This window comes from Rhinolophus ferrumequinum, chromosome 20 (genome assembly GCF_004115265.2).
Source record: "Rhinolophus ferrumequinum isolate MPI-CBG mRhiFer1 chromosome 20, mRhiFer1_v1.p, whole genome shotgun sequence".
NCBI classification, from domain to species: Eukaryota; Metazoa; Chordata; class Mammalia; order Chiroptera; family Rhinolophidae; genus Rhinolophus; species Rhinolophus ferrumequinum.
This window is the reverse complement of record NC_046303.1, coordinates 2,300,679-2,325,946: the sequence shown is the minus strand read 5'-3', so window position 1 is coordinate 2,325,946 and position 25,268 is coordinate 2,300,679. Positions and strand designations below refer to the sequence as shown.

At 47.1% G+C, this 25,268-nt stretch overlaps 1 protein-coding gene across 9 annotated transcripts in view; it reads right to left on the bottom strand.

The window, feature by feature from the left end:
• Positions 1–251: 251 nt before the first annotated feature.
• Positions 252–25,268, bottom strand: part of IKZF1 (IKAROS family zinc finger 1) — an 89,422-nt gene continuing 64,405 nt past the window's right edge. For 6 of the 9 annotated variants that reach the window (XM_033088155.1, XM_033088150.1, XM_033088154.1 and 3 more), the window contains 4 exons: positions 19,899–20,066; positions 15,270–15,395; positions 11,101–11,235; positions 252–3,122 (listed from right to left, as the gene is read on the bottom strand). In XM_033088155.1, coding sequence (XP_032944046.1) covers positions 2,416–3,122; positions 11,101–11,235; positions 15,270–15,395; positions 19,899–20,066 — 1,136 coding nt within the window. In that variant the 3' untranslated portion in view covers positions 252–2,415. The remainder of the gene's footprint in view (positions 3,123–11,100; positions 11,236–15,269; positions 15,396–19,898; positions 20,067–25,268) is intronic. The other 3 variants (XM_033088151.1, XM_033088158.1, XM_033088156.1) reach the window with 2 other exon arrangements.

The window sequence follows — 25,268 nt, the reverse complement described above, 5'->3', positions numbered from 1 at the left end:
AAAGTATTCTAAACAATATTGCATATTAATATCTGTTACATATGTTCACAGTGAATGCTATCCACCAACAGCATATGTGCTGCTTTTGTGATGCCTACTCATCTTAAATAAGTCTGATTTGGGTTCATTTTAAAGTAGGAAATAAACACATTGAACTGACTGAGAGAGATCTGGATTTTAAGTAGCCTTGACCCTTCAGTATTGCTGGAAGTTAAGGAGTGAAGGACAGAGAAAGACATTTACTCCTTGACTTGACTGCACATATACATTTAATCTTTTGACTAAAAGATGATACGATACGACTCACAATGTAATCAAAACAAAATAAGAAAAAAACACAAAAGTAGAAAAAACACCGTCAAAGAAGTTTACATTTCTCTAACAGGTACGTATGATCCCTTTCTCAATCAAGATGTTAAGATTTCATTCCCGACTTGACTCGCAACTGGAAGTGGGACATGCATGCCCTTTGGTGACAGATCAGTAATGCAGTCCTTCTAGTGACTCTTCAACTAGGACAAGCCCGTGCTCTCAGGCACACGTTCCAGAAGGGACCTGGGTCGGGAGCCTGTGTCCAGGCTTTCTGTGTCCAGGAAGGTGGTGGCGGGAGAGGCAGGATGGCGAACAATTCTCGTCCTGCTCAACAGATGGACCTGCCACTTCTAACCCTCCTTCCTCTGCTATGTATTTTAACCACAATGACAGTGTGTGACACCCAGGCACTTCAGTACACAGCGGTCCCCAAGACACACACTCACACTACCCAACAGCAGGACAGCGACAGAACAAAAAGGTAGAGGGCATGCAAAATTCTACTTTACCAGCTAGAAGAAAACGTTAACATCTTTTGGTACAGAATGTGGCCACTTTTGAAACATAATTTAATTACCCATTGACATCGTAGGAAATCTTATTTAAATACAATGTTTCAAAGGAAAATGCTTTTACAATATAAAACTACAACAAAAAGTGTGTAAATAGTTATATTATCTATAAAAGGCAGTGAAAAGAAGGGGAAAGCATTTTAGAAAAGTACTGGGGTAGCCTCTATTTACAATTCTGGGTTGAACTTTGTGTAAAGCCACTGAGAAAAATAAAACCTGGCTACCACCTGACTTTGTGGGCTGGATGGAAAGCACAGGGCAGGTGAAATGGGCCAAACTGCGGGAAATCTAAGCATCCCACTTTGAATCTGCCCATTTAGATGAGGCGTGTCTTTCTCTGTCACTGCGTGTTGAATGAAAGCTCTCAGCAGCTGGTTCTTCTATCTGTGCCATTGTTCAGTGCACCGTTACCTGCATTATGATACTGTTTCCTGTTTCAAAATGGCATACTGTTCTGTAAGCACAGAAGCCCATGCATGGCTCAAGAACTGTATCTTTGTGGGCTCCATTCTTTTTGTAAAGCTCAAAGGCACAGGAGAAGGTTTGTTTCTGAAGACTGGAGGGGACTAGTTCATTACAGAACTTATAATGACTCCAGAGCAATGAGTCAGGCTCCAGACTGCTGACCAGGAAATACCCGCAATGCTTTTATGCTCAGAAGGCTTCCCAGCCTTTGCTCTAGAATTCATTCAGGGCAGTGGACATTGAGGAGTCTGAGAGGCTCCCATGCCTTCCCCATCTTTGCCCAAGGAGCCCAACAGGCACAACTTTCCCAATAACTTCTTCTCCTGTACAGAAAATGACTTAGAATATATTTCCTTTAAAAATTGCATGACATAACTGTGTAGTTCCCAGACCCTGCTGGGTCAGAGCGCCCCTAGGGGAGCTCACCTGCAGTGCCAGGGGCTGCGAGCACTGCTTCTGGGGCTTTGGGAGCCCATCTGGTGTTCCACCCCTGGCCTAGCACTGGACCCGTCTCCTTTCATCCCAGGCTGTGCCTGGTGTGACAAAATTCTCGTGAAAATAACTGATTAGTGGGCAGAAAATATCCTAGGACAGCTGAGTGAGTGGATTTTAGCTACTGTTTCCCCGAAAATAAGACCATCAGCTAGTCGGACCATCAGCTGTAATGCGTCTTTTGGAGCAAAAATTAATATAAATTATATAATTTTAAGAGCGGGCATTATATAACATAATATAATATAAGACCAGGTCTTATATTAATTTTTGCTCCAAAAGATGCATTAGAGCTGATGATCCGACTAACTTATTTTCGGAGAAAATCGGTAGCAGTCACTTAACATACCCAGCCCCCAGATGTAACCCTGCATCTGTGGGGAGTGGGCTGTGAGCATCCAGCAATAAAATTCTGGTTTCTACATGCAAATCAAATTCCTAAGCAACTTAAAAAAAGGAAAGAAAAGAAAACGGAAGGTCAATTAAGAAAAAAAAAAGCCCAACGTCCTGGTTCCCTTCTGGCATCTCAGTGTTGAGGGAGGGGCGTGGCGAGTGGGGCGGGGCACAGGCCGGCTTAGCTCAGGTGGAAGCGGTGCTCCCCGCGCGTGATGTGGGATGAGAACTCGTACCGGTCCTGGCTGTGGTAGCCGCACATGTTGCACTCGAAAGGGTCGCGGAAGCCGTGGCAGCCCATGTGGATGGTGTACATGACGTGGTCCAGGAAGAGCACCCGGCAGTGTTCGCACTTGTACACCTTCATGTGCTCGCCGCCCGTGCCGATGACGCGGAAGGCGTCCTGGGAGCTGTCGGAGGCCGCCCGCAGCGCTTCGTAGGCCGCGTGCTCCTCCTTGATGGACAGGCCATTGCGGGCGTGGGGGTTGATGTGGTTGGTCAGGTAGATGAGGCCGCCCCGCTGCTCCTCGGCGTTGCTCTCCGTGTCCGTGGAGTCCTGGCAGCTGTTGCTCGGCGACGCCTCCCTCTCGGATGACGCGGATTTGGCCTTGGACAGCAGCAGCAGGTTCTCCACGGCGCTGTCCTGGGCCGAGTGGTTGGCCCGCGCAGAGCCCTCTGTGTGGGGCTTGTGCAGCTGGTACATCTGGCTGATGACCGGGACCACCTCGGAGCTGCCTGGGGGCGTCTGCACCAGGGGGCGCAGGGACTCGGCGCCCAGGTAGCTGATGGCGTTGTTGATGGCTTGGTCCATCACGTGGGTCTGCATCATCTCATTCTCCTTCTCGTAGCTGGTGCTGTCATAGGACATGTCCGACAGGCACTTGTCCCCTGTGGGAAGCAGGTGACAGTCAGCGAGGCCCGGATTAGCGCAGGGTGTGGCAGCGACAGATGAAGTCGTCACCAGGGGCACTGACCTCGGGGTGTCCCAGTGCGCCCCAGACACGCAGCGCCGACACCCCCCAAACGGGAGGCTGCGCTCGCTGTGCCTGTGGCCCCCGCCAGGGCCTGCCCGGCGGGCACTTGGAGAATTCACGCGCGCAAATGAGTAACTGAGCGTGTGAGCCAAGCGGAGCGCGCCAGTTTCAACGGCAGGGCTGGGATGGACTAAACCAATACTCACGTCTGTTCCCGTGGACGGTACCGTCAAACACTATGGGAGTCAAGATTAACACTTGTATTTTCCAGGGTCCTGAGTAATTTATAATTTATCATAATTTTATTTAATTAAAATACACGCTTATATGATTATTCACAATAATGTGCAATGCATTTATTTAAAATAATATATATGTTAAATTCGCAACTTTAATATTCTAGAATAAAATGTAATCAAAATATGTGATAGCTGTGTGTTCTGCACAATAAAATGACAGCGTCCTTATCCATAACACAAAGCTGAGTGAGCTCTGGCTGGGGTGAGGGTAAAGAGGATATGCAGACATCCCAGCCATTGCCCTCACCCTCCTTCACCTGAAGTCCCACTTCCTTTCCCTCGTCGGTTGCCCTGGAACCATGTGCCCCAGAGACACATGGTGGGAAGCTGGAGCAAACCAAGCAAGCTAGAGGACAGACGATGAGCCGTTCGCTTGTTCTTTCAAAAAATGACCGAGCGTGGATGATGCCCAAGGACCTACTGCCCAGGGCTGATGAGCGAGTGACCTGTGCCTCCAGCGTCTGCAGGAAGCTCGCTTCCCCAGGAAAGCTGAAATCTCAGCCCAGCTTTGGCTTTCTGGGATTAGCTTTAGAGTAAACATTTCCATAAAGAAATGAAACAAATTTCCTTGAAGATACACCTTCTCGATCTATTGATTATAAGTTTGGTATGAAACCATGGCTGCAGAGGAGAGTCATTAATTAGTGTCTGGACTGTTGACTTGCTTCACTTTCAGGGGTGGTTAAGCAGTATTAGAAGTCAAAGCACCTGAGGCCACGCAGGGGCGTGTCTGACAGGGTTACATTGTACCCTTCCCTCTTCCCTTCAGTGCGTCTTCACTGAGCATCGACCATGGACCAGACAGTGGTGACAGACAGGTGAGCAAGTCAAAATGGTCCCCATCCCTAGCAGCACACAGCGAACGGGGATAGACGTTAAAGCCTGATCCTGCAAACAGTGCATCAGGTCTGGGAAGTCCTATGAAGACAAAGGGAGGCTTGCTAGGACAGTGTCACCCAGGCTTCTGACGGAGGAGGCATCAGCCAGGCAGGTGAGGTTTTGTGCCCCACACTAGGAGTAGCAAGAGGGACAGGTGAGAAGGAGCCTGGAGCTTTGGAGGGACGGGTGAAGGTAGTGGGGCCAGAGGCCTGGGCACCGGGCGAGCAGGGGGCAGGGCCAGATGTGCAGGCAGAGCTAGGCCAGGGGGAGGCGTTGTCCAGAGGAAGATGGAAGCCACTGAAGGGTTTGAAGGAAGGACTCTCTCCTCAAGTCACCAGAGGAAGAAGAGATTGGGGAGGGACAAACGTAGGGGAATTACTTGCAGCCTGTCCCAGAGTCCAGGTTACGGCTGACGGTGGCTGGGGAGGGTGGTGGCAACGCGGGAGCCTTCATATCCCACGCCGACACCTGACTTCAGGGCCCTCTGCTCGTCAGGGCAGCAGAAGGGCAAACTGTCCCATAGTGCACAGGCTTAATATCAGTCCTTTATTTTTAAAAAATAATCTATGACCACTGATGATTACTGAGGAATACGCCTCATCATACTACACAGTATCTTTAGGTCTCCTTTCTTGCTTTGAAATGGGTACTTCACATAACGGCCTGACTTCCATTCATTTTAATCTACTGGTGGTCAGGTGGCACGTGTCTGATAATGGTCCGATGCTATCCTCTGATCACAGACAGAAAACGTGTCAGTGGCCAGTCACACCCTCTGCAGTCACTGAGCAGAATGGGACCTCGATGCACGTAGGGCAGCAGGGATCACAGAGTGGTGTTTCTCCCCATCAGAGGTCAGAAAAAGTAATCGGACAGCATTCCAGAAACCACAAGATGGTTTTTTCTGTTTTTGTGTTGTGCTAAATGCCTTATACAAACATCCAAATACAATTAACCCTTTCTGGCTTATATCCCAGCCTATCCCTGCACTTATCCTGGGAAGGAGAGAGGGGAGTGTGGACTTTGCAGCCAATTCTAATACACATAGCAGTGCTTACAGCCCCGCCAACAGCAGTGCTTTCCCATGTGATCATCCTGGTTCTCCGCAAAGTCACGCTTTCCCGAGCAACCACTGAACTCTGTTGTTTCTAAAGTGTGGTATCAACAACAAATGGATGTAGGAAGAAAAAGACATATATTTCGGATTGCTGTGGCATATCGAAACAACCCACAGAATTTCCCTTCCCTAATACTCCACAAAGTGAGAAAAATAAAAGCCCACAGAATTAACTTTGGCAATCAACTCAAGAAAGGAGCCCATTCTAATGAAATACATATGTTAAAAAGTCAAGGACCAAGGAAGGAAAATTCTGGCATGAGTCATATGGCAAAGCTTGGCTGCTGATCTCACTTCCAAAAACCTTAAGTATGAATCAACACAACCCTCAGCATTTTCCCTAATACCCTCATATCTGTAGAGAATGAATTGAAATAGGTGTGTTTTTTCACTTCTGATCAAAAAGCAGTTGAAAGCTCTGATAGTGAGAACCAGGTGACACAGGACCAGTGAGTGGGGAGGTTGTCTCTCGGGACAGGAGCGACGTCCTCCATGCGGTATACTGAGGGGCGTGGCCCAAAGTCTCAGCATATCCCCTAAGGATGGGAAACACTCCCCAGCCAGGTACAGTGACAACTGGCTTAGGGCATTTAAACCAATTTCAGCACTAGAGAGAGAGCCGAGAGACAGTCTTTTAACAAAGACTGCACTCTGCCTCACCTGAGTCCCCCAGCCCATCTTTGGCATTATTTCAAGGTTTAGAAAAGTCAGTAGCTCTCACAGGAACTAAAAGTGTCTCAGATACAGTGGGAAGAATCTGAAATGTCAATCAAGCTATATCAGCCCAAGTAGAAAAAGCAAGATGGAAAGAAATGTCATGGTTACTATGAAAATATTTTCTAGCAATACAAGGAAAGAAAGGAAGTAAAACACAGACCACTAAGTCCATCCTAGGAAAAATGCTTAATTCAAAGAAGAGAGGAAATGTCTCATAATTGCTTTGTGACATGAGCTCAATTAAAAAAAGAATACTGAGAGAAGCATGCTAAAACAACAGAATGAGATGAAAAAGGAGATTGCAGATCTTAAGGAAAAAATGATCCAAACAGTATTATTACAGAATCAATACCTGGATTAGAAGCAGCAAGTAATAGAACAAAAACTACTAAAAATGGAATTACTGACATAGAGGAAAAACAGAAGATAATAACAGTGAATAAATGTGAAAGGGGAAGAAAAACTGAAAAAAAAAACCCAACTTGAAATGCTAACAGATATGGAAGACAAATTATCCAACATAAGGATGACTGCTATCCCTGAATAGAAATCACAATAGATGGAACAAAAGATACATTTATAAAAAAGAGAATTTCCCCGACATAAAGAAAAAAACAGGGAATCCCCAGATTAAAATGGCAGGAAATTTTTATTCAGAATACAAAACACCAAGATATATCCTAGTGAGGGTATTTAAGGTTAAAGAAAGAACTCTTCAGGCACTCAGGGTGAAAGTGAAAATCTCACCATCAGTCATGGAAAGATCCAGAAAGTTCTCAGGGGGGATAAAAGAATGACCCAGCACCACACACTCCCTCAAGATGCTCTCCCAGTAGAAAGGCAACGGGCAGACACCCTCAAACAGCAAGGCACTCGAGACATAGAACAGCTATAGAACCTTCTCACAAAAAGTTGCTTGAGTGTAAAGTCCAATCAATGAAGAGTTTACTCAAATAGAATTAGTGACACCTGAAACTAATATAATATTGAATGTGAACTATAATTGAAAAATAAAAAAATTAAAAATAGGAACAGTCGTAAAGCGACTGAATCTGAACTTTGAATCAGTTTAAATGTAGAACAAATAATAAACTACTGTGAGGATTCTGATTACAGAAAAGAATGTGAAATTATTAAGCTGAACAATGTAAAAATAATTACCTAATTAAACACTGGGATGTGGGATAATGCCCTTATTTTACAAAGCAATGAGTCAGTAGATACTGCTTAAACTGATACAAATGGATTAAAAATCACTTAAAGGTCTTAATGTTTTTCATAATATATATTTTTCATCTTAGAGAAAGCCTTTAAAAACAGTATCTTCCTGTGAGAAAATGTTTGAGGATGAGTCAGTCCTCCTGTTTTGGTTGCTTCATATTCACCTCTTAAATTTAAGGCGTGTAGAAATGAATGCTTTCGTTTGCAGTAGCACCTGTTTGATACTATATGATAGAATCTTTACATATTTATTCCACACCTTCATCAACCCACCTATTCATCATCCTTTCTGTTCACATACAGTTGCATAGAAATAAAAAGCTATTTAGAATGAATCTCAGCTACCCTTAATACTGGTCATTTCTGGATGTTGGGTTTTGCGGTGATTTTAATATATTCATCTTTGCATGAAAATTCTTTATATTAAGTTCATGTGTCATTTAAATAATACAATAGGATGTTTTCTTTCTTTTGAAAAATAAACTAAGATGATTATAATGAGTAGCAGGAATATTGATCGTTGTTATTTTCCTCTTCTGTATTTAAAACGTGTTTTCGCCACAATCACCGAACAGACTAAAGAGAACGATCAGTGTGGCGACACACCGGCGGCCCCTTCCTGCCGCGGCCCATTGGTCCTGCTTATCTGTGTCTGTTAGCTCAGAGGATGAGCTCTTTGATGACGTAGAGTGGTCTTTGATGACAGAGCTCTTTGAGGACGTAGAGTGAGGAATGTGGCTGGCAATGCTCACATCAAAGCCTAATTTAAAAATGTTCACCACAGATGACAGAGCCATTAAGCAAAACGACGTGCCATTCTGAGCACTATGCAACCTGAAAATAGTATCAGCTTACTAATAGGTGTGTCCTAGTGCCGAGAACACTGCCACACCTGTCATGCTTTTGGTCCTCAGAAAGCACTGGAGAAGGCAGGCCTGGAGGCCTCACGCCCGTTTCACAGGTGGGGACAGTGATGTGCTCAAGGCCACCATGCTAGTCACAGCTGGAGCTGGACCCCGACCCCCTGTGTCCTGAAAGACAACCTGGAGGGCCCTGAGCTCCACCTGCATTGGGCCAGCGTGTACGACTGAGCTCGTACACGAAGGACAAACTCAGCATCTGGACAGAGGTTAGGAGGGCCTTTGGAGCGCCATCCCCGTTTTGATTTTAGAGAGTAAGGAACGGTGACAAGTAGGAATGGTTGACTAAAATCCCATCCAATTGAAGTGAGGGTCTTCGGGGGCAAGAAGAGCCATTATTTTAGAGATCAGCTGCCCGCCCCCAAGCTCGCGGGGAAACCCCTGACAGAATACACAGCCGCTTGTGAGCACTTCTTTCCGATCCCACCCTGCTATACAGGGGACTTATGGCTCACCTTAGTTTTGCTTGAGCAAAGCTTCTTTATTTTTTTTTCCTAACATGGAAGCATCTACATGTCAAGGTGACATGTAAATTGTGGTCTCACGCGAGCTGTCTACAGCAATTTCACAGGTCACCACATTTGGCCTCAAGTCTCCAAAAGCTGAAATGGCTGCACATGCTCCCTGACCAAGCCCTTGGCATTCTCGCGTCCTAACCTAAAGGGTGGAGTGGTCCTCAGCTCCCCAAGGCCAGTGACCCTTCACAGGCCTCAGATGCATGGCTGCATGGTCTCTCCATCTCCCTGGTCACCTGCCAGCTGCGCGCCCCACTGCACGCCCGGTCTCCCCACAGCCCACTGCGACTTGAGACCTCACCACCAAGCCTCTTCTCCTCATGAGCTGACTCTCACTCTGCTCAGGAAGTGGATGGTCTCCCCCATTCCCAGAGTCTGAAAGCTTACATTTATGGGGGCGACTCCCCACACGGTATGTCCAGCCAGTGGTTTCCCAAGGCATCTTTTAACTTCCTCCCCCACCCCTCCCAACCCCCAACCTATGACAAACCTTTATTTAAAACCTGATCAAAATAAAAGCTATGTTAAGTGCAAGAGGGAGGCTGGAGCCCCCAGAACTTGGTGTCCCTTGGGTCCTTCCCCTTTCCTGGCGTCCTGTCTGCCTTGTAGGACAGCAGGTACCCTCTGGAACCCGCAGCCCCATTAAACATGAACCACTTTTCAGACCCATCCTTCTCTCCCAGCACACATTTCCCAGACTCCCATGTGGCATCTATAGCAGGAAGTCCTTGAAAGTGAGCAGATTAAAAACGGAAACCGTCTTCCAGAGCCTCCTGGCTCGATCATTTCTGTAACTGGCACACTACCGTACCAGAGCACCCCCGACTCATGGTTTCCATCACCCAGTCCCTGTGCTGGCCTGAATCCCCTCTCTCATGCTGCCTCTCTCGTCCGTACCCCTCTTTCCATGCCACCACCGTCCCACTGCTCTCCTCCCAATCAACTTTCGGTGCTGCAGTCTCTATTTTCCTGGATGTGGCTCCAGTTAAGAATATGCCAATGTTTTTTTTCTGCTTACTGAATGAATTAAGGATATTTTTTTCACCTTGGCATAAAAATCCACTCATCCGATGGCCAGAGCTTCCTGAGACTTTATTTTCATGTACTCTCAAGGTACGTGAGTTAGCTTAGGCCACCCCTTCTCCATGGTCACGGCTCAGATGTCCCCATTCCAGCCCCACAACCACCAGCATCACCATTTCTCTGTATTGTTCTCATCTGTCTGCTCAGAATCCTCTTCCATTTTCCACTATCAGTGCTAGGCTCAAACCCTATTCTTCTGTCAAAGTCACTGTCAACTTCAGAAGCTTTTCTGGACACGACCTCTTTCCCGGACACAACCCTCCCCCGTGGTCCTCTTTCTGTATCCTCCCCATGATAAGAGTTGGCCTTCATACTGAGCATTGCTGAATGTCCTCACATCCTTGGTGTTAAAGTCATGTTCACAAAACCCTGTTAAGTAAAGGAGAAAACCAAGGCTTGGAGAAGCCACGTAATTTTGCAAGAGGGCAGTGATAGCGTGGTTGTGCACTGACACCCTCAGGTTCGTGGTGCGTTTCCACTTTCACACCCGCCTGGGGGTCATTCTTTCCGTAGGTTCAGTGTCTGGCTTGGCTGATGCTATTGGTGCATTTCTCTACCACCTACACTGGACAACAAGCTGCGGGAAAGGGCTGCCTCACTCTGCCTTTACCCCTGAAAGCACCTAGCGCAGGTGGAGAGTCACCTGTGAAAAAGGAATTGTAGGTGTGTCCCCTTGTCACTGGGCATTTCTCCTGGGCCACAGTGCAGTTCTGCCCATTAAACCTTCGCACTAGCCCATGTGGGGAGAAGTATGAGCTTCGTGGGGAAAACGACCGTCTGAAGCTCAGAGGCTGCTCAGGCCGGGGCATTCAGGCTGTGGTGGCCCCTGGCTGAGCCAGGCCCCCGCTCTCGAACTTGTGCACACTGACCCGGCCACCCTGGTGGACGCCGAGTGTCCACAGGCCGACCTAACCGAGTGCCCCGGACACTGCCAGACTGCTTCTAGGAGAAACTACTGCGGAAAATCTGTCATTTTGAAAAAATGCCAAGATATTTAAGAAATGTTAAACTTGTTACTTTTTAAAAAAAAGTTAGATTCTTTTTCTTTCTCCTGCGCTCAGCTGATTTCCACCTGAGCCTAAAACACCCGCACAGTTGTTTTTTTTTTTTTTTTAAGAGACAGCAAACGTTTAACTCTTACCAACAAATTTCTGAGGCATAGAGCTCTTACGTTTGGCGACGTTACTTGCTAGTCTGTCCAGCACGAGGGATCTCTCTGATCCTGTCTTGCACAGGTCTTCTGCCATTTCACTGTGATTAGTTTCTTCTTTAATGACTAAAGTCAAAGACAGTTAAGAGAGGCCAGTTTAGAAATGCTTACGGTGAAAGGATTCAGTCACGTCCAGTGCTAATCTGACATTTGTTAAGCCTACAAAAGCCAGGCCCTTCGCACAGATTATTTCTAATCTTCCCAGCAACCCTGCCAGGCAGACAGGGGTTGAACAGAGCCACCTGCTAAAGACACCTGCTCACTGCACATTGTCCCCTGAGCCCAAAGGACCAAGCACCACCACTAACACCAGGAGGTGGGCTGTGACGAGTAATTGTGTCCCTGTGACGAGCCCTCTTCACTTGTCAGGTGCTCCCAAATTCACTGACTCAGTCAATCCTGACGTCATCACGTTTCTGAGAATGAAAGAACTGTCAGAGCTGAAAGTGATCTAAGGGTCCGACTCCACCTACAGGCACAGGGAACCGAGAAGCAGAAGAAACGCCCGAGACACTGCAGCAAAGCCTGGCAACACGGAGACAGAACCCAGCACTCCCAATCCCTGAACACAGCAAATTCTGGAAAATCAAATAATACCCGCAGATTATAGAATATTTAGGAATTGTGGAGGTAATTGTTGGTGTAGGAAGTATTTCTAGCCCATTTTTATTTTTCTTATGTCATCTCTTTGTTTCTACAATCGAAGATACAACTTTTTATCCTGTGTAGTCTCATCTATATTCTAGTTTTTACAGTTGGGTTTTTGGTAATATATGTTGTCCATCTGCTTGCAATTTATCCTAATGTATACGGAGCTGAAAATGTAAATTGATTATCTTCCAAATAGATAACCACTTCCTCCAACACCGTTTCTGAACAAACCATTTAAATCCCACTGCCAGGTGCCTCCTCCTTCCTCGGACGTGACGTGCTGCTTTACCCTTATCTGCTATTGATTTGTCTGTCTCTTCTTCAAGCTGGTCCATATTACAGCTACATTTTAATAAGCATTAGACATTCTGCTTTCAAAAAAATGCCAAATCCCTGACTGATTTTTCCGGATATACTTTACTATATATGGTTACCAAATTCCAATCAAGTTTACAAACCAAGTTTATGCTAAATCGTGCCTGGATTTGGGGACACACATGTGCAGTGTCTGGTCCTCTCTCACTCTTCAATCTCCCACATTTTCTCTCCGTGTGGTTTGGTAGCTTCCTTCATTATGTCCTGCACATCACCTGCTAAAGTTATTGCTAATTATTTTATGTCTTCCTTGTTTCGGTATGATTACCACTTTGAAAAAATATATTTCAAATTTGTTATCACTAGTATATGTAATTTTTCAACACCAAAAACACGTGTTTCTTATTAAATGGGCAAATGTAATACCCTGATTTATATGAAGGATACACGTAAAACCCATCAAGTTCAATCCCACTGGTTGTGCTTTTGGCCTGTCGCGCTCACATGCTTCCTGTGTGTCCATCCTTCTCCGCACAGCAGGGTGCTGTGGCGTGCCCAGGGCACCTGCCAGGCTGCAGGCTCCTGCCAGCACCAACCCTCAGAGTCATCACCATGAAGAACGGTTCAGCTCAGAGACCCCGGGCCCCTGGCTGCTCTGCCCTTGATGCAGTCCCACTCAGGGCTTGTAAACACAATTTGTACACTTACGGCTCAAGAAACACTTATGTTTTCCATAAAGACATTAGGAAATTATAACGGGTGACCAAAATGCCTTTGCCTAAAAGACACTATGATTCATAGAATGTAATCTTTTCTACATCCTATCAGCTAGGTTTTGTGTGTACCTACTCCACCAGAATGGCCCCAACCTAAGGGGGTTGGAGAGGGAAGAGCCTGCTTGGGTGTCTGAGTGAGTGCTGAGGAGCTGGTCCTGGGGGGCGTGGCAAGGACGAGATGAAGATGTACGAAGGGCCCAGGTTCAGCTGGCCCTGGCACCGCAAACCTAGGGATCAGGACCCCCACCCCGCCCACTGCCTGCCCTCCGAGTCCCAGACGTCTTTGGAGGACTTCTGTTCAAGTGCTTTTATGGATTCCCAAGTCCCTCCAACCGGCACACGAGACACCTTCTCATCTCCTGAGGACAGGAGCATGATGACACATCACTGGTATTCCAAGCCATGTGGTCACCAAAGGGGGAAATTAACACGTTAGCACTGAATCGATTTTCACCTTCGGGTCATATTCAATGCCTAGCACGCTGACCTATCAGCTTATTGGTATCGACAGCCAGTAGAAGAGAATTAAATGTCAATCCTCACGTGACCCAAACTCCCTCACTCTCACAACTGTGCCTTCGCTTATGTTTCCTTCTGCATGGTTGGCTGGGCAGGAATTATCACTGCTGTTTATGAGATGAGCTCACGGTCACAATCAGGAAAAGATTCCGAACTGAAACTTGAACCCAGGACTCAGAGAAATGCATGCATGCTGCTTGCCCCCTGGAAGAAGCTCTCCCCCTGCTGTGACTTCACAGCTTGTTTCTTTGGAAATGAGGCCAGTGCGGAAAACCCACGTGCTCTGTTTCTCGTTCATTTTGTCTTCTCAAGGCCCCGTGTAGTTTTAAAGGGAAATTCAGACTACTGTGCTCAACAGGGCATGGCGTTGCAGGTCAAACATCCTCAGCAAACATTTGCTAAGTAGACAAATGGCTATTTAACCATTAATCAGCAGCTCTTACTTCTGAGATCCATTCTTTTGTTTTTTATAGGAAAATACAATATATGAGTATTCACATTTTATTTTAAAGGAGCATAGATCATCTTCTCATCCTTCAGTCTCCTGCCCTGGGATATGGCCACAAATTGATGTGTTACATCATTATCATTATTGTTGTTTTTAATAGCTAATGTCCCATCTTCCATGGACCCTCAATACCTTTACATTCTAGAAACAGACCTTAGACTCTGAAGGAAGCTAAATGATCACCTCACGGGATCTCCCTATTTCACAGGTGAGAAGAGTAAGTCCCAGAGAAGTCAGCCATTGGCCCCAGGTCGCCATCTGACGGGTAGGGAGACAGCATGGGGATGGCAGCACTCTCAACATGTGATAAGCGGCCTCTGAATGCCGACACCATCTGACTCCCAGGGCCTCACTCTGTTCTCTCCGGCTCTCTTTCCGCTGCTCGCATAACCTGTGTGTTCCCAAACGTACCTTGTGTCATGGAACTGTACACTTAGAAAGGGTGAACAGCCTGGTTTCTGTGATGGTTGCCTTATCACGATAAATACAATAAAATACAATAATCAAGTAAAATTTAAAATTACAAATATAATCTGAGTGTCCCCTGGTGGATTTCCTTTTTGAGCCATTCACTCAAGTCTGAAAGCTGAATGAGGCTTCATAAATTCTCAACCGTTAATTGAACTCCTACTCCTTGGTCCAGTGATAATTTCCCCAGTGGTCGTGCTAAAGGAGCCGTGTTTTGGAAGAGGTTGATCTATTCCTAAATGTCTTCTGTGTTAATGTTAGGAGGTGCCTTTGTGGACTGAGTTCCGCCCATCTATCCCTGGAACTGTCCCTTTGCTGGAGATTGGAGGGAAGTGCCATCTTAAGATCAGCACACTGCAGAGCATCTGAGCTTGGAAGGAAAGGCAGCCTTCCCCTGAACCCGGGGACAGCGCCATGCTGTCCACTGCCGGCTTTTCTACCAAGCTCCCTTTCTTGTTTCAGACAGATGCCCAGCCCCGTGAGTGGAAACAGTATGGAAACTCTTATTTGATTAACTTCACTAATAGTTTTTCAAACAAGAGTTCACATCTTATTTTGGTTACTAAGCACAAAGAAGCAGTCAATAGTCCAGGTTTTTTTTTAAAAAAAGCAAATACAAAAAACAAAAACAAAAAACCCACACAAAAAAAGCAAACTTTCAAGGGTCACTATCATCTCAGAAGCTTCCCCGGATTGCAAGAGGAAGGGGTTTGAAGGCCAAGCTCTCTGGTGAGATGAAGACTTTGGCACAGTGTGTTGCCAGTGGAACGGTGTGGTTAGAGTGGCCAAAACTCCCCTGGGTCCCAGCGAGGCGGTGCAGGGCCCTGGCTCCCCGTGGTGGCCTCGGTGCTGTGGGCGCTTACCTGGGTACAGCGTGCCTGGAAGGCCCATGCTTTGCAAGTAGTTGTGGCAACGCTCTTTATGTTCCTCTAAAGAGCTTCGCTGCTTATAGCTTCGGCCACAATATCCACATTTGTGAGGTTTACCAACTGCAGAAAACACAATCGAGTTCAAGACCCCAATTAAATGCCGGCCTTATGTGTAAGGGGAATGCATGCAATACAGTCATTACCAAAAAGTCAAAAAAACTCTGCTCTTGAGATCTCAAAGCATCATGGACTCGGGCAGAATTACTACCTTTAAAAATGTTAATGCCCAGGAGTTTCCTTCATTGTACCAAGAACGCCTGTCAATCCTGTTTCATCTTGATTTGTCCACTCTACTGACCACCAAATTCTCCGATTTAATTGACTGAAATCTATCTTTTAACTGGAGGGAAAGAACCCCGCGGTGTTGTAATATGAGGGGGGACAAGTGGACATGGAGGGAGGAAGACGCCGAGTTGGCTGGATAACACAGAGTCACGTCCACAGGTGGGCCAGGTCTGGCGACCACAGCGAATTCCGTTCCAGGAAACCCAACTGGGTAATTTGAGGCTCTAAGGAATCACAGGGGATCGATTGACTTTAATGAAGTGAGCATTTTATTTCCAAAATGTATTTTCTGGTTCTAACTTAGTCAAGTTCTGTTTTTGTCCCAAAGAGCTTTAGGAGGGTGTGGTTTCTAGGCCAGCCCCGTCCAACCGAACTTACTGTGACGATGGAACTGTCCTGTGTCTGTGCCATAGTGCTGTTCAGTCCAGTGGTCATCGGCCACCTGTGGCTACTGACACTGGAAGCATTCACTGAGGACTGAAGTTTTAATTTTGTTTAATTTTAAATGGTTAAAATTACAATTTAAGGACCCCTTATGGTCAGTGGCTACTGTGCTGAACCATGCAGTTCTGTACAATGAGTTTAGTTCTTCCTGAATCTTATCGAGTGGTATTTTAGGAAGACTAACACAGATTCATACCACGCCTAATTTCAAAGACTTTGATAGCATTTTAGGAGATTTTAAGAGATGAAGTGGATAAAATTTCTTCAATTACTAATATAAAGAATATAAAGTTCCATCCTAAGACCAGAACAATCTTCTACTTCCTTCTCATATTGTTAGGTTTTACATATTTGAAAGTATTATATAGAATTAATACCATCCAAATAGGAATGTTTGGTAAAATGGTTTAACTAAATCTCATATTAGTTAAATGTCTTCCGTAGGTGAACAGAAGCTATAGTTTAAGAAGACGAAGACAAAACCCCAAATTTGACTTCTGGAACATTTAATAGAGGAAGAAGAGGGTCCTTATCTGTAGAAAGTGTTGTATTCCTAACATGAGGGAAATAACATTGAAATACACAATGTTGCCTAAAATTGCAAATTCTATTGAGTACTGCCTTTAGAAACTGACAGCATATAGAGCAGCTCTCAGTGTCCTTTCCTGGAAAAGCTATAACTTTAGCCAATTCATATATATGTATATGTGTGTATACGTATATGGCACATATGTGTATATATATATATATATATATATGTATATATATGGCATGGTCTCAGAATATCCATTTTTCTGATAAAGGATTGATTTTAACTCTGGAACCTTACTGTCAGCAATAGAACTGAAGTACATCTCAAAGCATAGCCCAATATTCTGTACCATGTTTCCCCGAAAATAAGACCTAGCCGGACCATCAGCTCTAATGCATCTTTTGGAGCAAAAATTATTATAAGACCCGGTATAATATAATATAATATAATATAATATAATATAATATAATATAATATATACCAGGTCTTATAGTAATGTTTGCTCTAAAAGATGCATTAGAACTGGTAGTCCGGCTAGGTCTTATTTTTGGGGGAACATGGTAGGAAAGACATCTCTAGCTAAGCTTGCAGCTTGCAAAGAAAGCAGTGAAGAGGGAAGGGGCTCCCTCCCCTCCCCTGCCAGACCACCCCAGCCCCTCTTGTTGTCAGGGTGGGTCAGATTCTCCACTTGCATCACCACTGATGGGTTGGTCTTTGGGACCTCAGGCCACCTGCAGTTGCTAGGGTAAGTTCTGAGGCTGATCATGTTTTTAGTGGAATGGGGGAGTGGCCATTTCACAACGGAATAGAATGTGGCCACATCTGAGTTTGTAGACACAGGCTGAAATCTTAATTTCGTGCTACTGAAATCATCTGTAGAACTTGAATCATTGTTTCTTTCCAAGAGCTGTGTGTCAGTGGCACCTTCAGATGGCAGAGTTACCAGCAGCCCTGGGTCAATGGTGTCTTTCTCACATCAGTATTGTCTTCTCTCTCATCAGTGGGTCCCTATAGGCATAAGCTGTGCAGAGCTACCACTGTCAGAGCAGGACACCGTCCCACATTGAAGGAAACGAGCATACGTGGAGCCATGCTAAAACAATACTACATTAGATGTCCTGACGTCACAAGAGGAAAGAAAAGGGAGCAGCTTCACTTTAGGTTTTAGGGATTGCTGTGCAGGAGAGACGGCTGTTGCACCTCAGAGAATCTGGGCTGAATACGATGTGGTTGGAAAGCTGAGGACGAGTCTGCTTTCAGCCCTCGTGGCACTTCCTGCTCCCTACCATCCCTGGGCAGTATGACTGCCCTCTGTGCTGCTGTCTGCCTGACGCCTTAGAAGTGATGTCTGCGGGGTTTCTTTGTCCCCTGTCACCTCTTCGGCACTATGCACAGACCGCATAACCCTCACATCTGAAGCCTCCACTCCCTCCTGCTCACCTTCACGTCTACGTGGGACCACACACATGCTCCTCATTATTGTCACATGGAAACATTTAAAAATGCTTACTGTCACACTGTCATCATCCCACTTTGGGAGAGCCCCCTAGTCTCGCTGGCCCCTATAGCAAAGCCCCCCCAGGCCTCAGCAGGTGCCCGCCTCTGATGGGGTGTTGCTGGCACTGGCCCCCCGGCGGCCCCTGCTGACCTGCCTGCTCTGGGGGACGAGCAAGTCCTGGGCTTTGTATGGCTCTTCCTTGGACTATTTTAAGACCCTCACTCCAGTCATCACGGTTTTCTAACTAAGAGTGTTTTGGGTGCCTCCTTTGCGTTGGCCATCAGGAAGGAGGTCAGAATGGACAAAGGTGACCTGGCTGAACGCTAGTCCTGCAGGACCCTTGCCCCTTGCTCCTGGATGAATGCCTGCAGGTGCCACTGCAAGAGAGCGGCCAAGTTTCCCACCATATTTGCTAAAGTGCGTACCACGCCCCTTTCTGGGATTACGTACAGACTTGCACATTTTTGGGGGCACATCCCTGAATGTAAACATTAGAAACTCACCGTTCAGCTTGGACTCAAGCCCTTCTTCTATCGGAGTCTCTCCTATGCCTCCCGCCCCAGAGACCAACTCTCTCCTCCCCGTGCTCCACCGTCTCCTTGGACGCTGTGTCACAGCTCTTGTAAGACACTGGTGATTTGCTACTTTGCCCCTATGTCCTCCACTGGAGAATGGGGTCCCTGGAGTGCTCAGTACATGGGTGACAGAGAAAGTGACACAGGAAGAGGATTCTCAAACCCAACGTTAACTACACTTATCACATTTGGGAAAGACATGGCCTGAGCCCAGGAAAACTTCCCCAAGGACACGCATCCCTGCTCTGGGGGAGGTACCTCTGTAGGTGCTGCCCTGGAGATGTCTGGCCGGAGCTGGTCGGAAGCCTCTGCCTCTCCCCCGGCGCCCTACTTGGGAGAAGTCCCCGAGACAGGATGGTTAGGATGGGAACTCCATGAGGGCAGGGGTGATGGCCCATCTTCTCCTGTCCCCAGAGCCTCCCGCTGTGCACCATGGCAAACACCCCTGGGGATGGCGTGTGTGCCGTACCCTGCGGGCCCCACCCTTCCTCCTCTGATCTGTAAGATTGTGGGGCTACTTGATCATGAAAAATAGCAAGAAAGATTTCTCAGGAGGTAGACGATCTAATCCAATCAAAGGCGGAATGTACTTCACAGATTGGGAGTGTTTCGAGAACACATCCAGATTATTCAGGATGTGTTTACTCAAATCTGGTCATGGCCCCAAACTGGCCTCTCCAACGGAGGCCTTGACTGGCTCCTGGCGTGAGAGTTATACTCAGGCCAGTCCGGGCAGCATGCCCTCTGGTGACAGGTGTCCATCCAATCAGGACAGGTGACTACAAGCCCTGAATCACCTCCTACCACCTCTGCAAAGAAACCATCCCAATAATAGCTACAGAAATGTCTGCATAACCCAGCAATGCACGTGACTTAACAGTCACTGTAGATAAATGTATTGGGGAGCTTTGCGGGTATTAGCAGGACACCCAGTAAAAGTACTTTTGGAAAAGCCTTTACAAAGACCCACTTACCTGAAAAAATGGATGAGGCCTCCTTTAACACAGTCTACCTAAGGCAGGATGTCTGTGTACGTGAGATTTCCCCACCCGGAAAATCACAGAATATGAAGGGGACACTGATACCACCACAGTCATCAGAGTGACCAGTCCCCGATGGACGGCTGTGCCCTGGGATCGGGCCAGCCAACAAGGAGGGCTGCCTCGCCCACACGCAGTACAGGGTGGCTTCCGAGTCCCCGAGCCCTGGACTGCACCCAGAGGACCTACCGGAGTGCGTCCTCAGGTGGCCCGTGAGGGCGTCCCTCCGGCGGCAGGCATAGTTGCACAGGTGGCACTTGAAGGGCTTCTCCCCCGAGTGTAACTTGATGTGACGGAGCAGGTTGCCCTTCTGCGTGAAGGAGGCCCCACACTGGCTGCACTGGAAAGGCCGCTCTCCTGGGAGGAAGACAGGGAGCCGGTGAGAGCGGGCCTCCACGGGGCGGGAGGATGCCGCCGCCACCCGGCCGGCCGGCCGGCCAGAAAGTTGTTTCCCACGGGCCTGCGGCTTCCACCGCGGCAGGTTTGATAGAACACGAGGCTTTCAGACTGAACCTGCCAGCTCCTTAACGCTTCACTGGTTGGGTCAATTTGATCTGAAAATCTAATTTTTTTCCCCTAAATCAGAATGGCACATCACAATGCAAATTCAAACTCATTTAAATAAAGTGACTGCAACATTTTGTGATGAAGAGCCACTCTTCCTGATGAGCAGTTTTGGAATAAACCAATATCCAATTTTGCGTGTTGTGGCATTTGGTGGGGTTTTTAATGTGGCTTTTTTCAAAGGGTCTTTAAAATATGCCACTGAAGCAGCAAAATAAAAAGGAAACTCATTAAAAATGCATTTCAGGATCACAAGTTCATTTCAGCGTTACATTCTTATATTTAAATGAAAGGCACTTCATTATAACAGTTATAATAACTTCTTTTCATTTACATTTTCCCTGTATTTTCCCTTTCAATTTCTTCTCCATTACCTGTCTGTCCCTACGCAGGCAAATCAGGAAAGAGACAGACAGAGAGAGTGTGAGGGGGAGAGAGTGACTAAAATGTGAAGTGAAGAAACCGGAGGAAAGTCCTCAGCGCCCACAGAAGTCCCGGGCCCTGGGGGGCAGGACCGCGTAGCACAGCTGCCTGCCCGAGGCTCGGGCTCTTGGCTTTCCTCACAGATCCTAACGTCTTGCTGCTACACTGGCCCAGATCCACACAAGACAAGCGATGTTTTCAGTCCAAATATGCTAAGAGATGCCATGTAGGTGTTCCTAGGAATCCCCTCCCTGGGGTGCTGCCGGAGAGGTGACCACGGTGTGTGGCCGTGCGCGTGCCTGTGCCCGGGACCCAACACAGGGATGAGCAGGCATCTGTGGACAAGAAATAAGCTATGGAGTCGTCACAGGCCTGGGGATCTAAATGTGTGAACACTCCGTTTAACTGTCACCTAAGAGTGATGGGTGCATTTGTCACGTGGAAATAAACATTAAAACTTTCTCGGCAACACATGCTTTTTTTCCTTTTTTTTTTTTTTCTTTTTGTAGAAGAGCTCTGTGTGACCGCAGTATCTGTACTTCCTGAAAACGCACTTCCCAGGAACAATTTTTTCTTAGGAAAAAAGAATGTGTTTACTGTGTATATTTAACAGCCTTCCCATTTGATTAACATGACTTTGGCAGACGAGACAGCACTTACCAAAAGTGATTAGCCGCATATCTGGTACCATTAGAATCTACACAAACCTAAAATTTAACCTGGAAAGGCTATCTGGGCACCTGAATTTCATGATTACCACCATTTCTATTTTACGTAGGGAGGACTGAGGTGCTACTGTAAAAATGGAAACTAATTTACAACGCTGTTCCGCTATGGACCAATCGGAAGGGCCCTGGTTCTAACCAGCAAGCATTTGGTATTTTCCCAAATCTTTACCTGGACTGGACTTGGCTGAGCAGAAAAACAGTTTAAAGTCATGCAGGTGAAAAGGTGATGGTAAAACTAACTAACTATAACTAAACCTCTGAGTTAGAAGCCCGTGAGGCCGGCAGCCAGGTAGCCTGAGGAGCGTCTGACAGACAGAGATCCTTCAATTATCTGTTAGAAACGCTCTGGGCCTCCCCACACACGTGAGTGAAGGTACATGTTTATCTCCCAAGCAGATGGAAGGACAACGTGAAGTGGGATGGTCCCTCGTGCCTCCCGCTCTGCCAGGCTGGCCCCTCAGCTGGGTGTCCTGCTAGGACAGTTGGGAGGGAGGCCTCCTGCCTTGAAAAGACTGAAGAGAAGGACGCAGGGCCCTGCTGGTGAGCGAGGTGTGTGGACCACCCAAAGCGAGCGAGGCCCCCTCGCTGGGTGAGGTGCCCCTTCCCTGATGACAAGGTGCCACCTCCGTGTTTTTCCTGAGGTCTGAAGGGGGAAGGGGAGGTCCAGGCGGGACCTCACGCTTGAGCCCGTGTGTCTGCAGGAGCAGCCAGCCAGCCGAGACAGAGAGGACATTTCTTAAAGCCTTGTCCCTCTTCCTCAGAGCAGGACAGGAAGGAAAGAAAGGCAGCTGCTTCTTCTAGAGTAAAATCTGTCTTCTAATTTGAGCCTCTGGTTCTTGTGTATCCTGCTGCCTGCTGTCTTACTCCTGCTGACAAGCTTTTCTGGAAATCCGTGTGTTGGTGACGGTCTGTGCTCACGTGAATACGTAACAGGGCATGGGGACTCGTGAAGTGAAAACAGTGTTTCCTGAAGTGACAGCGCAGAGCTCGGACTCAACCTAGTTTCCCTCTGCAGGTGTTAATGGGGAAGGGAGCCCGGGAACACGCCTCGCCATCCGTGCTCAGCTCTGCTCCCCTCCCGCAGGTCGCTAGCGGGCTTACTGTAGCGAAATGAAATCAAGTTTCTCCAAGGTCGCATCTCCTTGTATTTATTTAACTGGGATTCAGAACTTAGTTTTCAATCCCAGTGACTCTAGACTCTGTCATTCCAGGGACTCTGTTAGGATGTCTGAGCCCCTTCTAATGACTTCATTGGGTGAAGAAGAACATCTTCATGGATGCCGCATCAGAAAGTTTCTGCAGGCGTGTGGGAAGAGGGCGCGTTTAAAGCGTTCGTTGTACCTGAACTGTGGGCGGGGCTGTGTTGGGGCAGCGGAAAAAGCCTTGCCACTCAATGCTGTGCTTAGGAAGCCTGGTGACTGCGCCTGGTCCCCTCAGATGGGAACAGAGTGGCTGCAGGACTGTAAGGCAACCGTAATCCAGGCACTTTTCTTGGTCTTTATTGTTAAAAGTCCCATCGTTTGGAATAACGACACTGCGTATTTGCATGGCGGGACCACACTGCACTGCTTGCTTCCATACACTCTGCGCTCTGATTCTCACGTGAACCCTGAGATGCTGGAGGGGAAGGCATTACTCTTATACGTGCGTTAAAAAAAAAAAAAAGTAAAACCGAATAAACCGAGGGCAGTCAGGTGGTGGTACCAATAAGCCATTTAGAGGAGGTTGCCAGTGGCTCCTCACCGAGGGGCTGACGTGGGCAGAGGACGGCATCCTGTGGTGGGAGAGAGCCCAGGAAAGCTGCAGACTATCAGGGAAGGATCTCGGGGGGCAGGCCCACTGGGTGGTGGGCAGGTGCGTGTGCTGGCTGCCTGGGGTCGTACCCGGGCTCCCAAATGACGAGCCCCCCGGAACGGCACAGTTCACGGTCCACCCAACAGCACACCCTGCCATCTGCACAGCGTCCCCAGGGTCCCCTGCATTTTCAGGAACCCCCAGGGATTCATGTGGTCTCTAAGTTCGAGAGGCACTGCTCTAGAATGTTTCCAACTTGGGGAATGTAGGGTGGGTGTGGTTAGTAAAGTATGCCTTGTCTGACGCCTGTCACTCACTTTCCTGGAGAATGGACTCCTCCTCGCATGTCGTTATTCAAACCTCCTTTGACCCATGTAATTCTGTATCTACCTATGACCTTCCACATTTACGCGGGTGGAAACACCTTAAGGAGGCAGCCCATGCATGCATTGTTTCAGCTTTTTTCTTTTCCAATTAAAGTCAGGGCAGGGACCATAAAACTGATGGCAGGTATGTCCCTATTTCTAGAATTTCTTGTGTGTGGGCAAAGGCCTCCATGGACTGGTGTGGACTCGGCACTTCGCTGCTATTTGTGGAGAGAAGTGGGCAGCAAACAGCTGCTGCATCTGTGCATGTCCACACCTGGCAGGTGTGTTCATTAGACACAATTAGTCTTTTGCTCAGGGAAGGCACTCATTATATTCTGGCAGTTTAGATTCATTTGTCAAATACTTATTTAAGAGAATTTTCACTGTATAACCAGGCTTTCCATGAATTAGCAGGAAAGTAATTCATTTGTGAGGGCTATTGCTCCATCGGGAATGTATTCTCACGGTCCCAGTGTATTCTGCTAAGTGTCTGTCACAAGGTGACCTACCTTTGCTTTAATCTCCACCTCATTACAGATGGGCACAGCCCCACTACTCTCCTGCACCTGCTACTTACAGCTGGATGTGGCGGGTCTATTTCACTGGATAATGAGAGGATTCGGGGCACACCAGGCAAAGCAAATGTTGCTTAATTGTAGAAGTCAAATTTCTATTGAAAATGAATGCTTATTGAAAATAAACATATTGTATGGTTTTCCAGATGTACTACAAATGGAAGACATTGTGTTAGAAACTGCCCTGATTCAAATTTAAAAATCTGAGTAGGTCACCTTGTGTTAGACACTTAGCAGAATACCCTAGGACCGTGAGAATACATTCCCGATGGAGAAATAGCCCTCGCACCCACATTACTTTTCTGCTAATTCATGGAAAGCCCGATTGCGCAGTGAAAATTCTCTTAATTCAAATTTAAAAATTTGAATCTGCACAAGTGGTACATTTCCTGACAACCAGCTTTGGTGCTCAATGAATTTTCCGAATTCCCTCTTAATTTTTGGTCATCTGAATTTGTGTGACGTCGTGTGAGACTCAGGAGATGTAATCCGGCTGTGCCTCTGGGATATGCTTTTCATCTGTTTTGTCTGTTCCTCCTGCGCTGGCAGGTACTGGCTTTGTGGTGACCTACTGATGCCACCCCCCAGGCAGGAATGACTCAGGGTTTCCATGTTTTAGGTTCGAACATTCAGTGACCACTAGAACGGGTGAATTTATTGTGGTTTGTCCACCTTTAGGGCAGACGAATAAACTTTCTGTTCAATTCAAGACACCCCATGTATACAGTTCGTTAAAGGTAAAATGCATCCTGTTAATACTGTATTTTGAAGACCCTCTCGTGTCACTAGTGGTGGCTGGACAGTTTGGTGGAAAAGCATGTGACTGGTCAATCGCCAAGACCGGGGACTGGTCACTCCACGGAGGGGGCAGACCTGAGACTCCACCTCCCCCACTCCAACGTGACAACGTCTTAAGAGCGTGGGCATAGCCATCGGACACGAGACTGTCCTCGTTCCTTCGTTTTTGGACACAGAATACTATATTGTCTTATACTCCCAAAGCCTCCAACAGACAGGGGTTTGAGGATTAAATTCTTTACCGATTTTGAGATGACAACTGGCGGCAATGAAAGGACCATGTTCCAAGGGTCATCGTTGGAGGGCGGG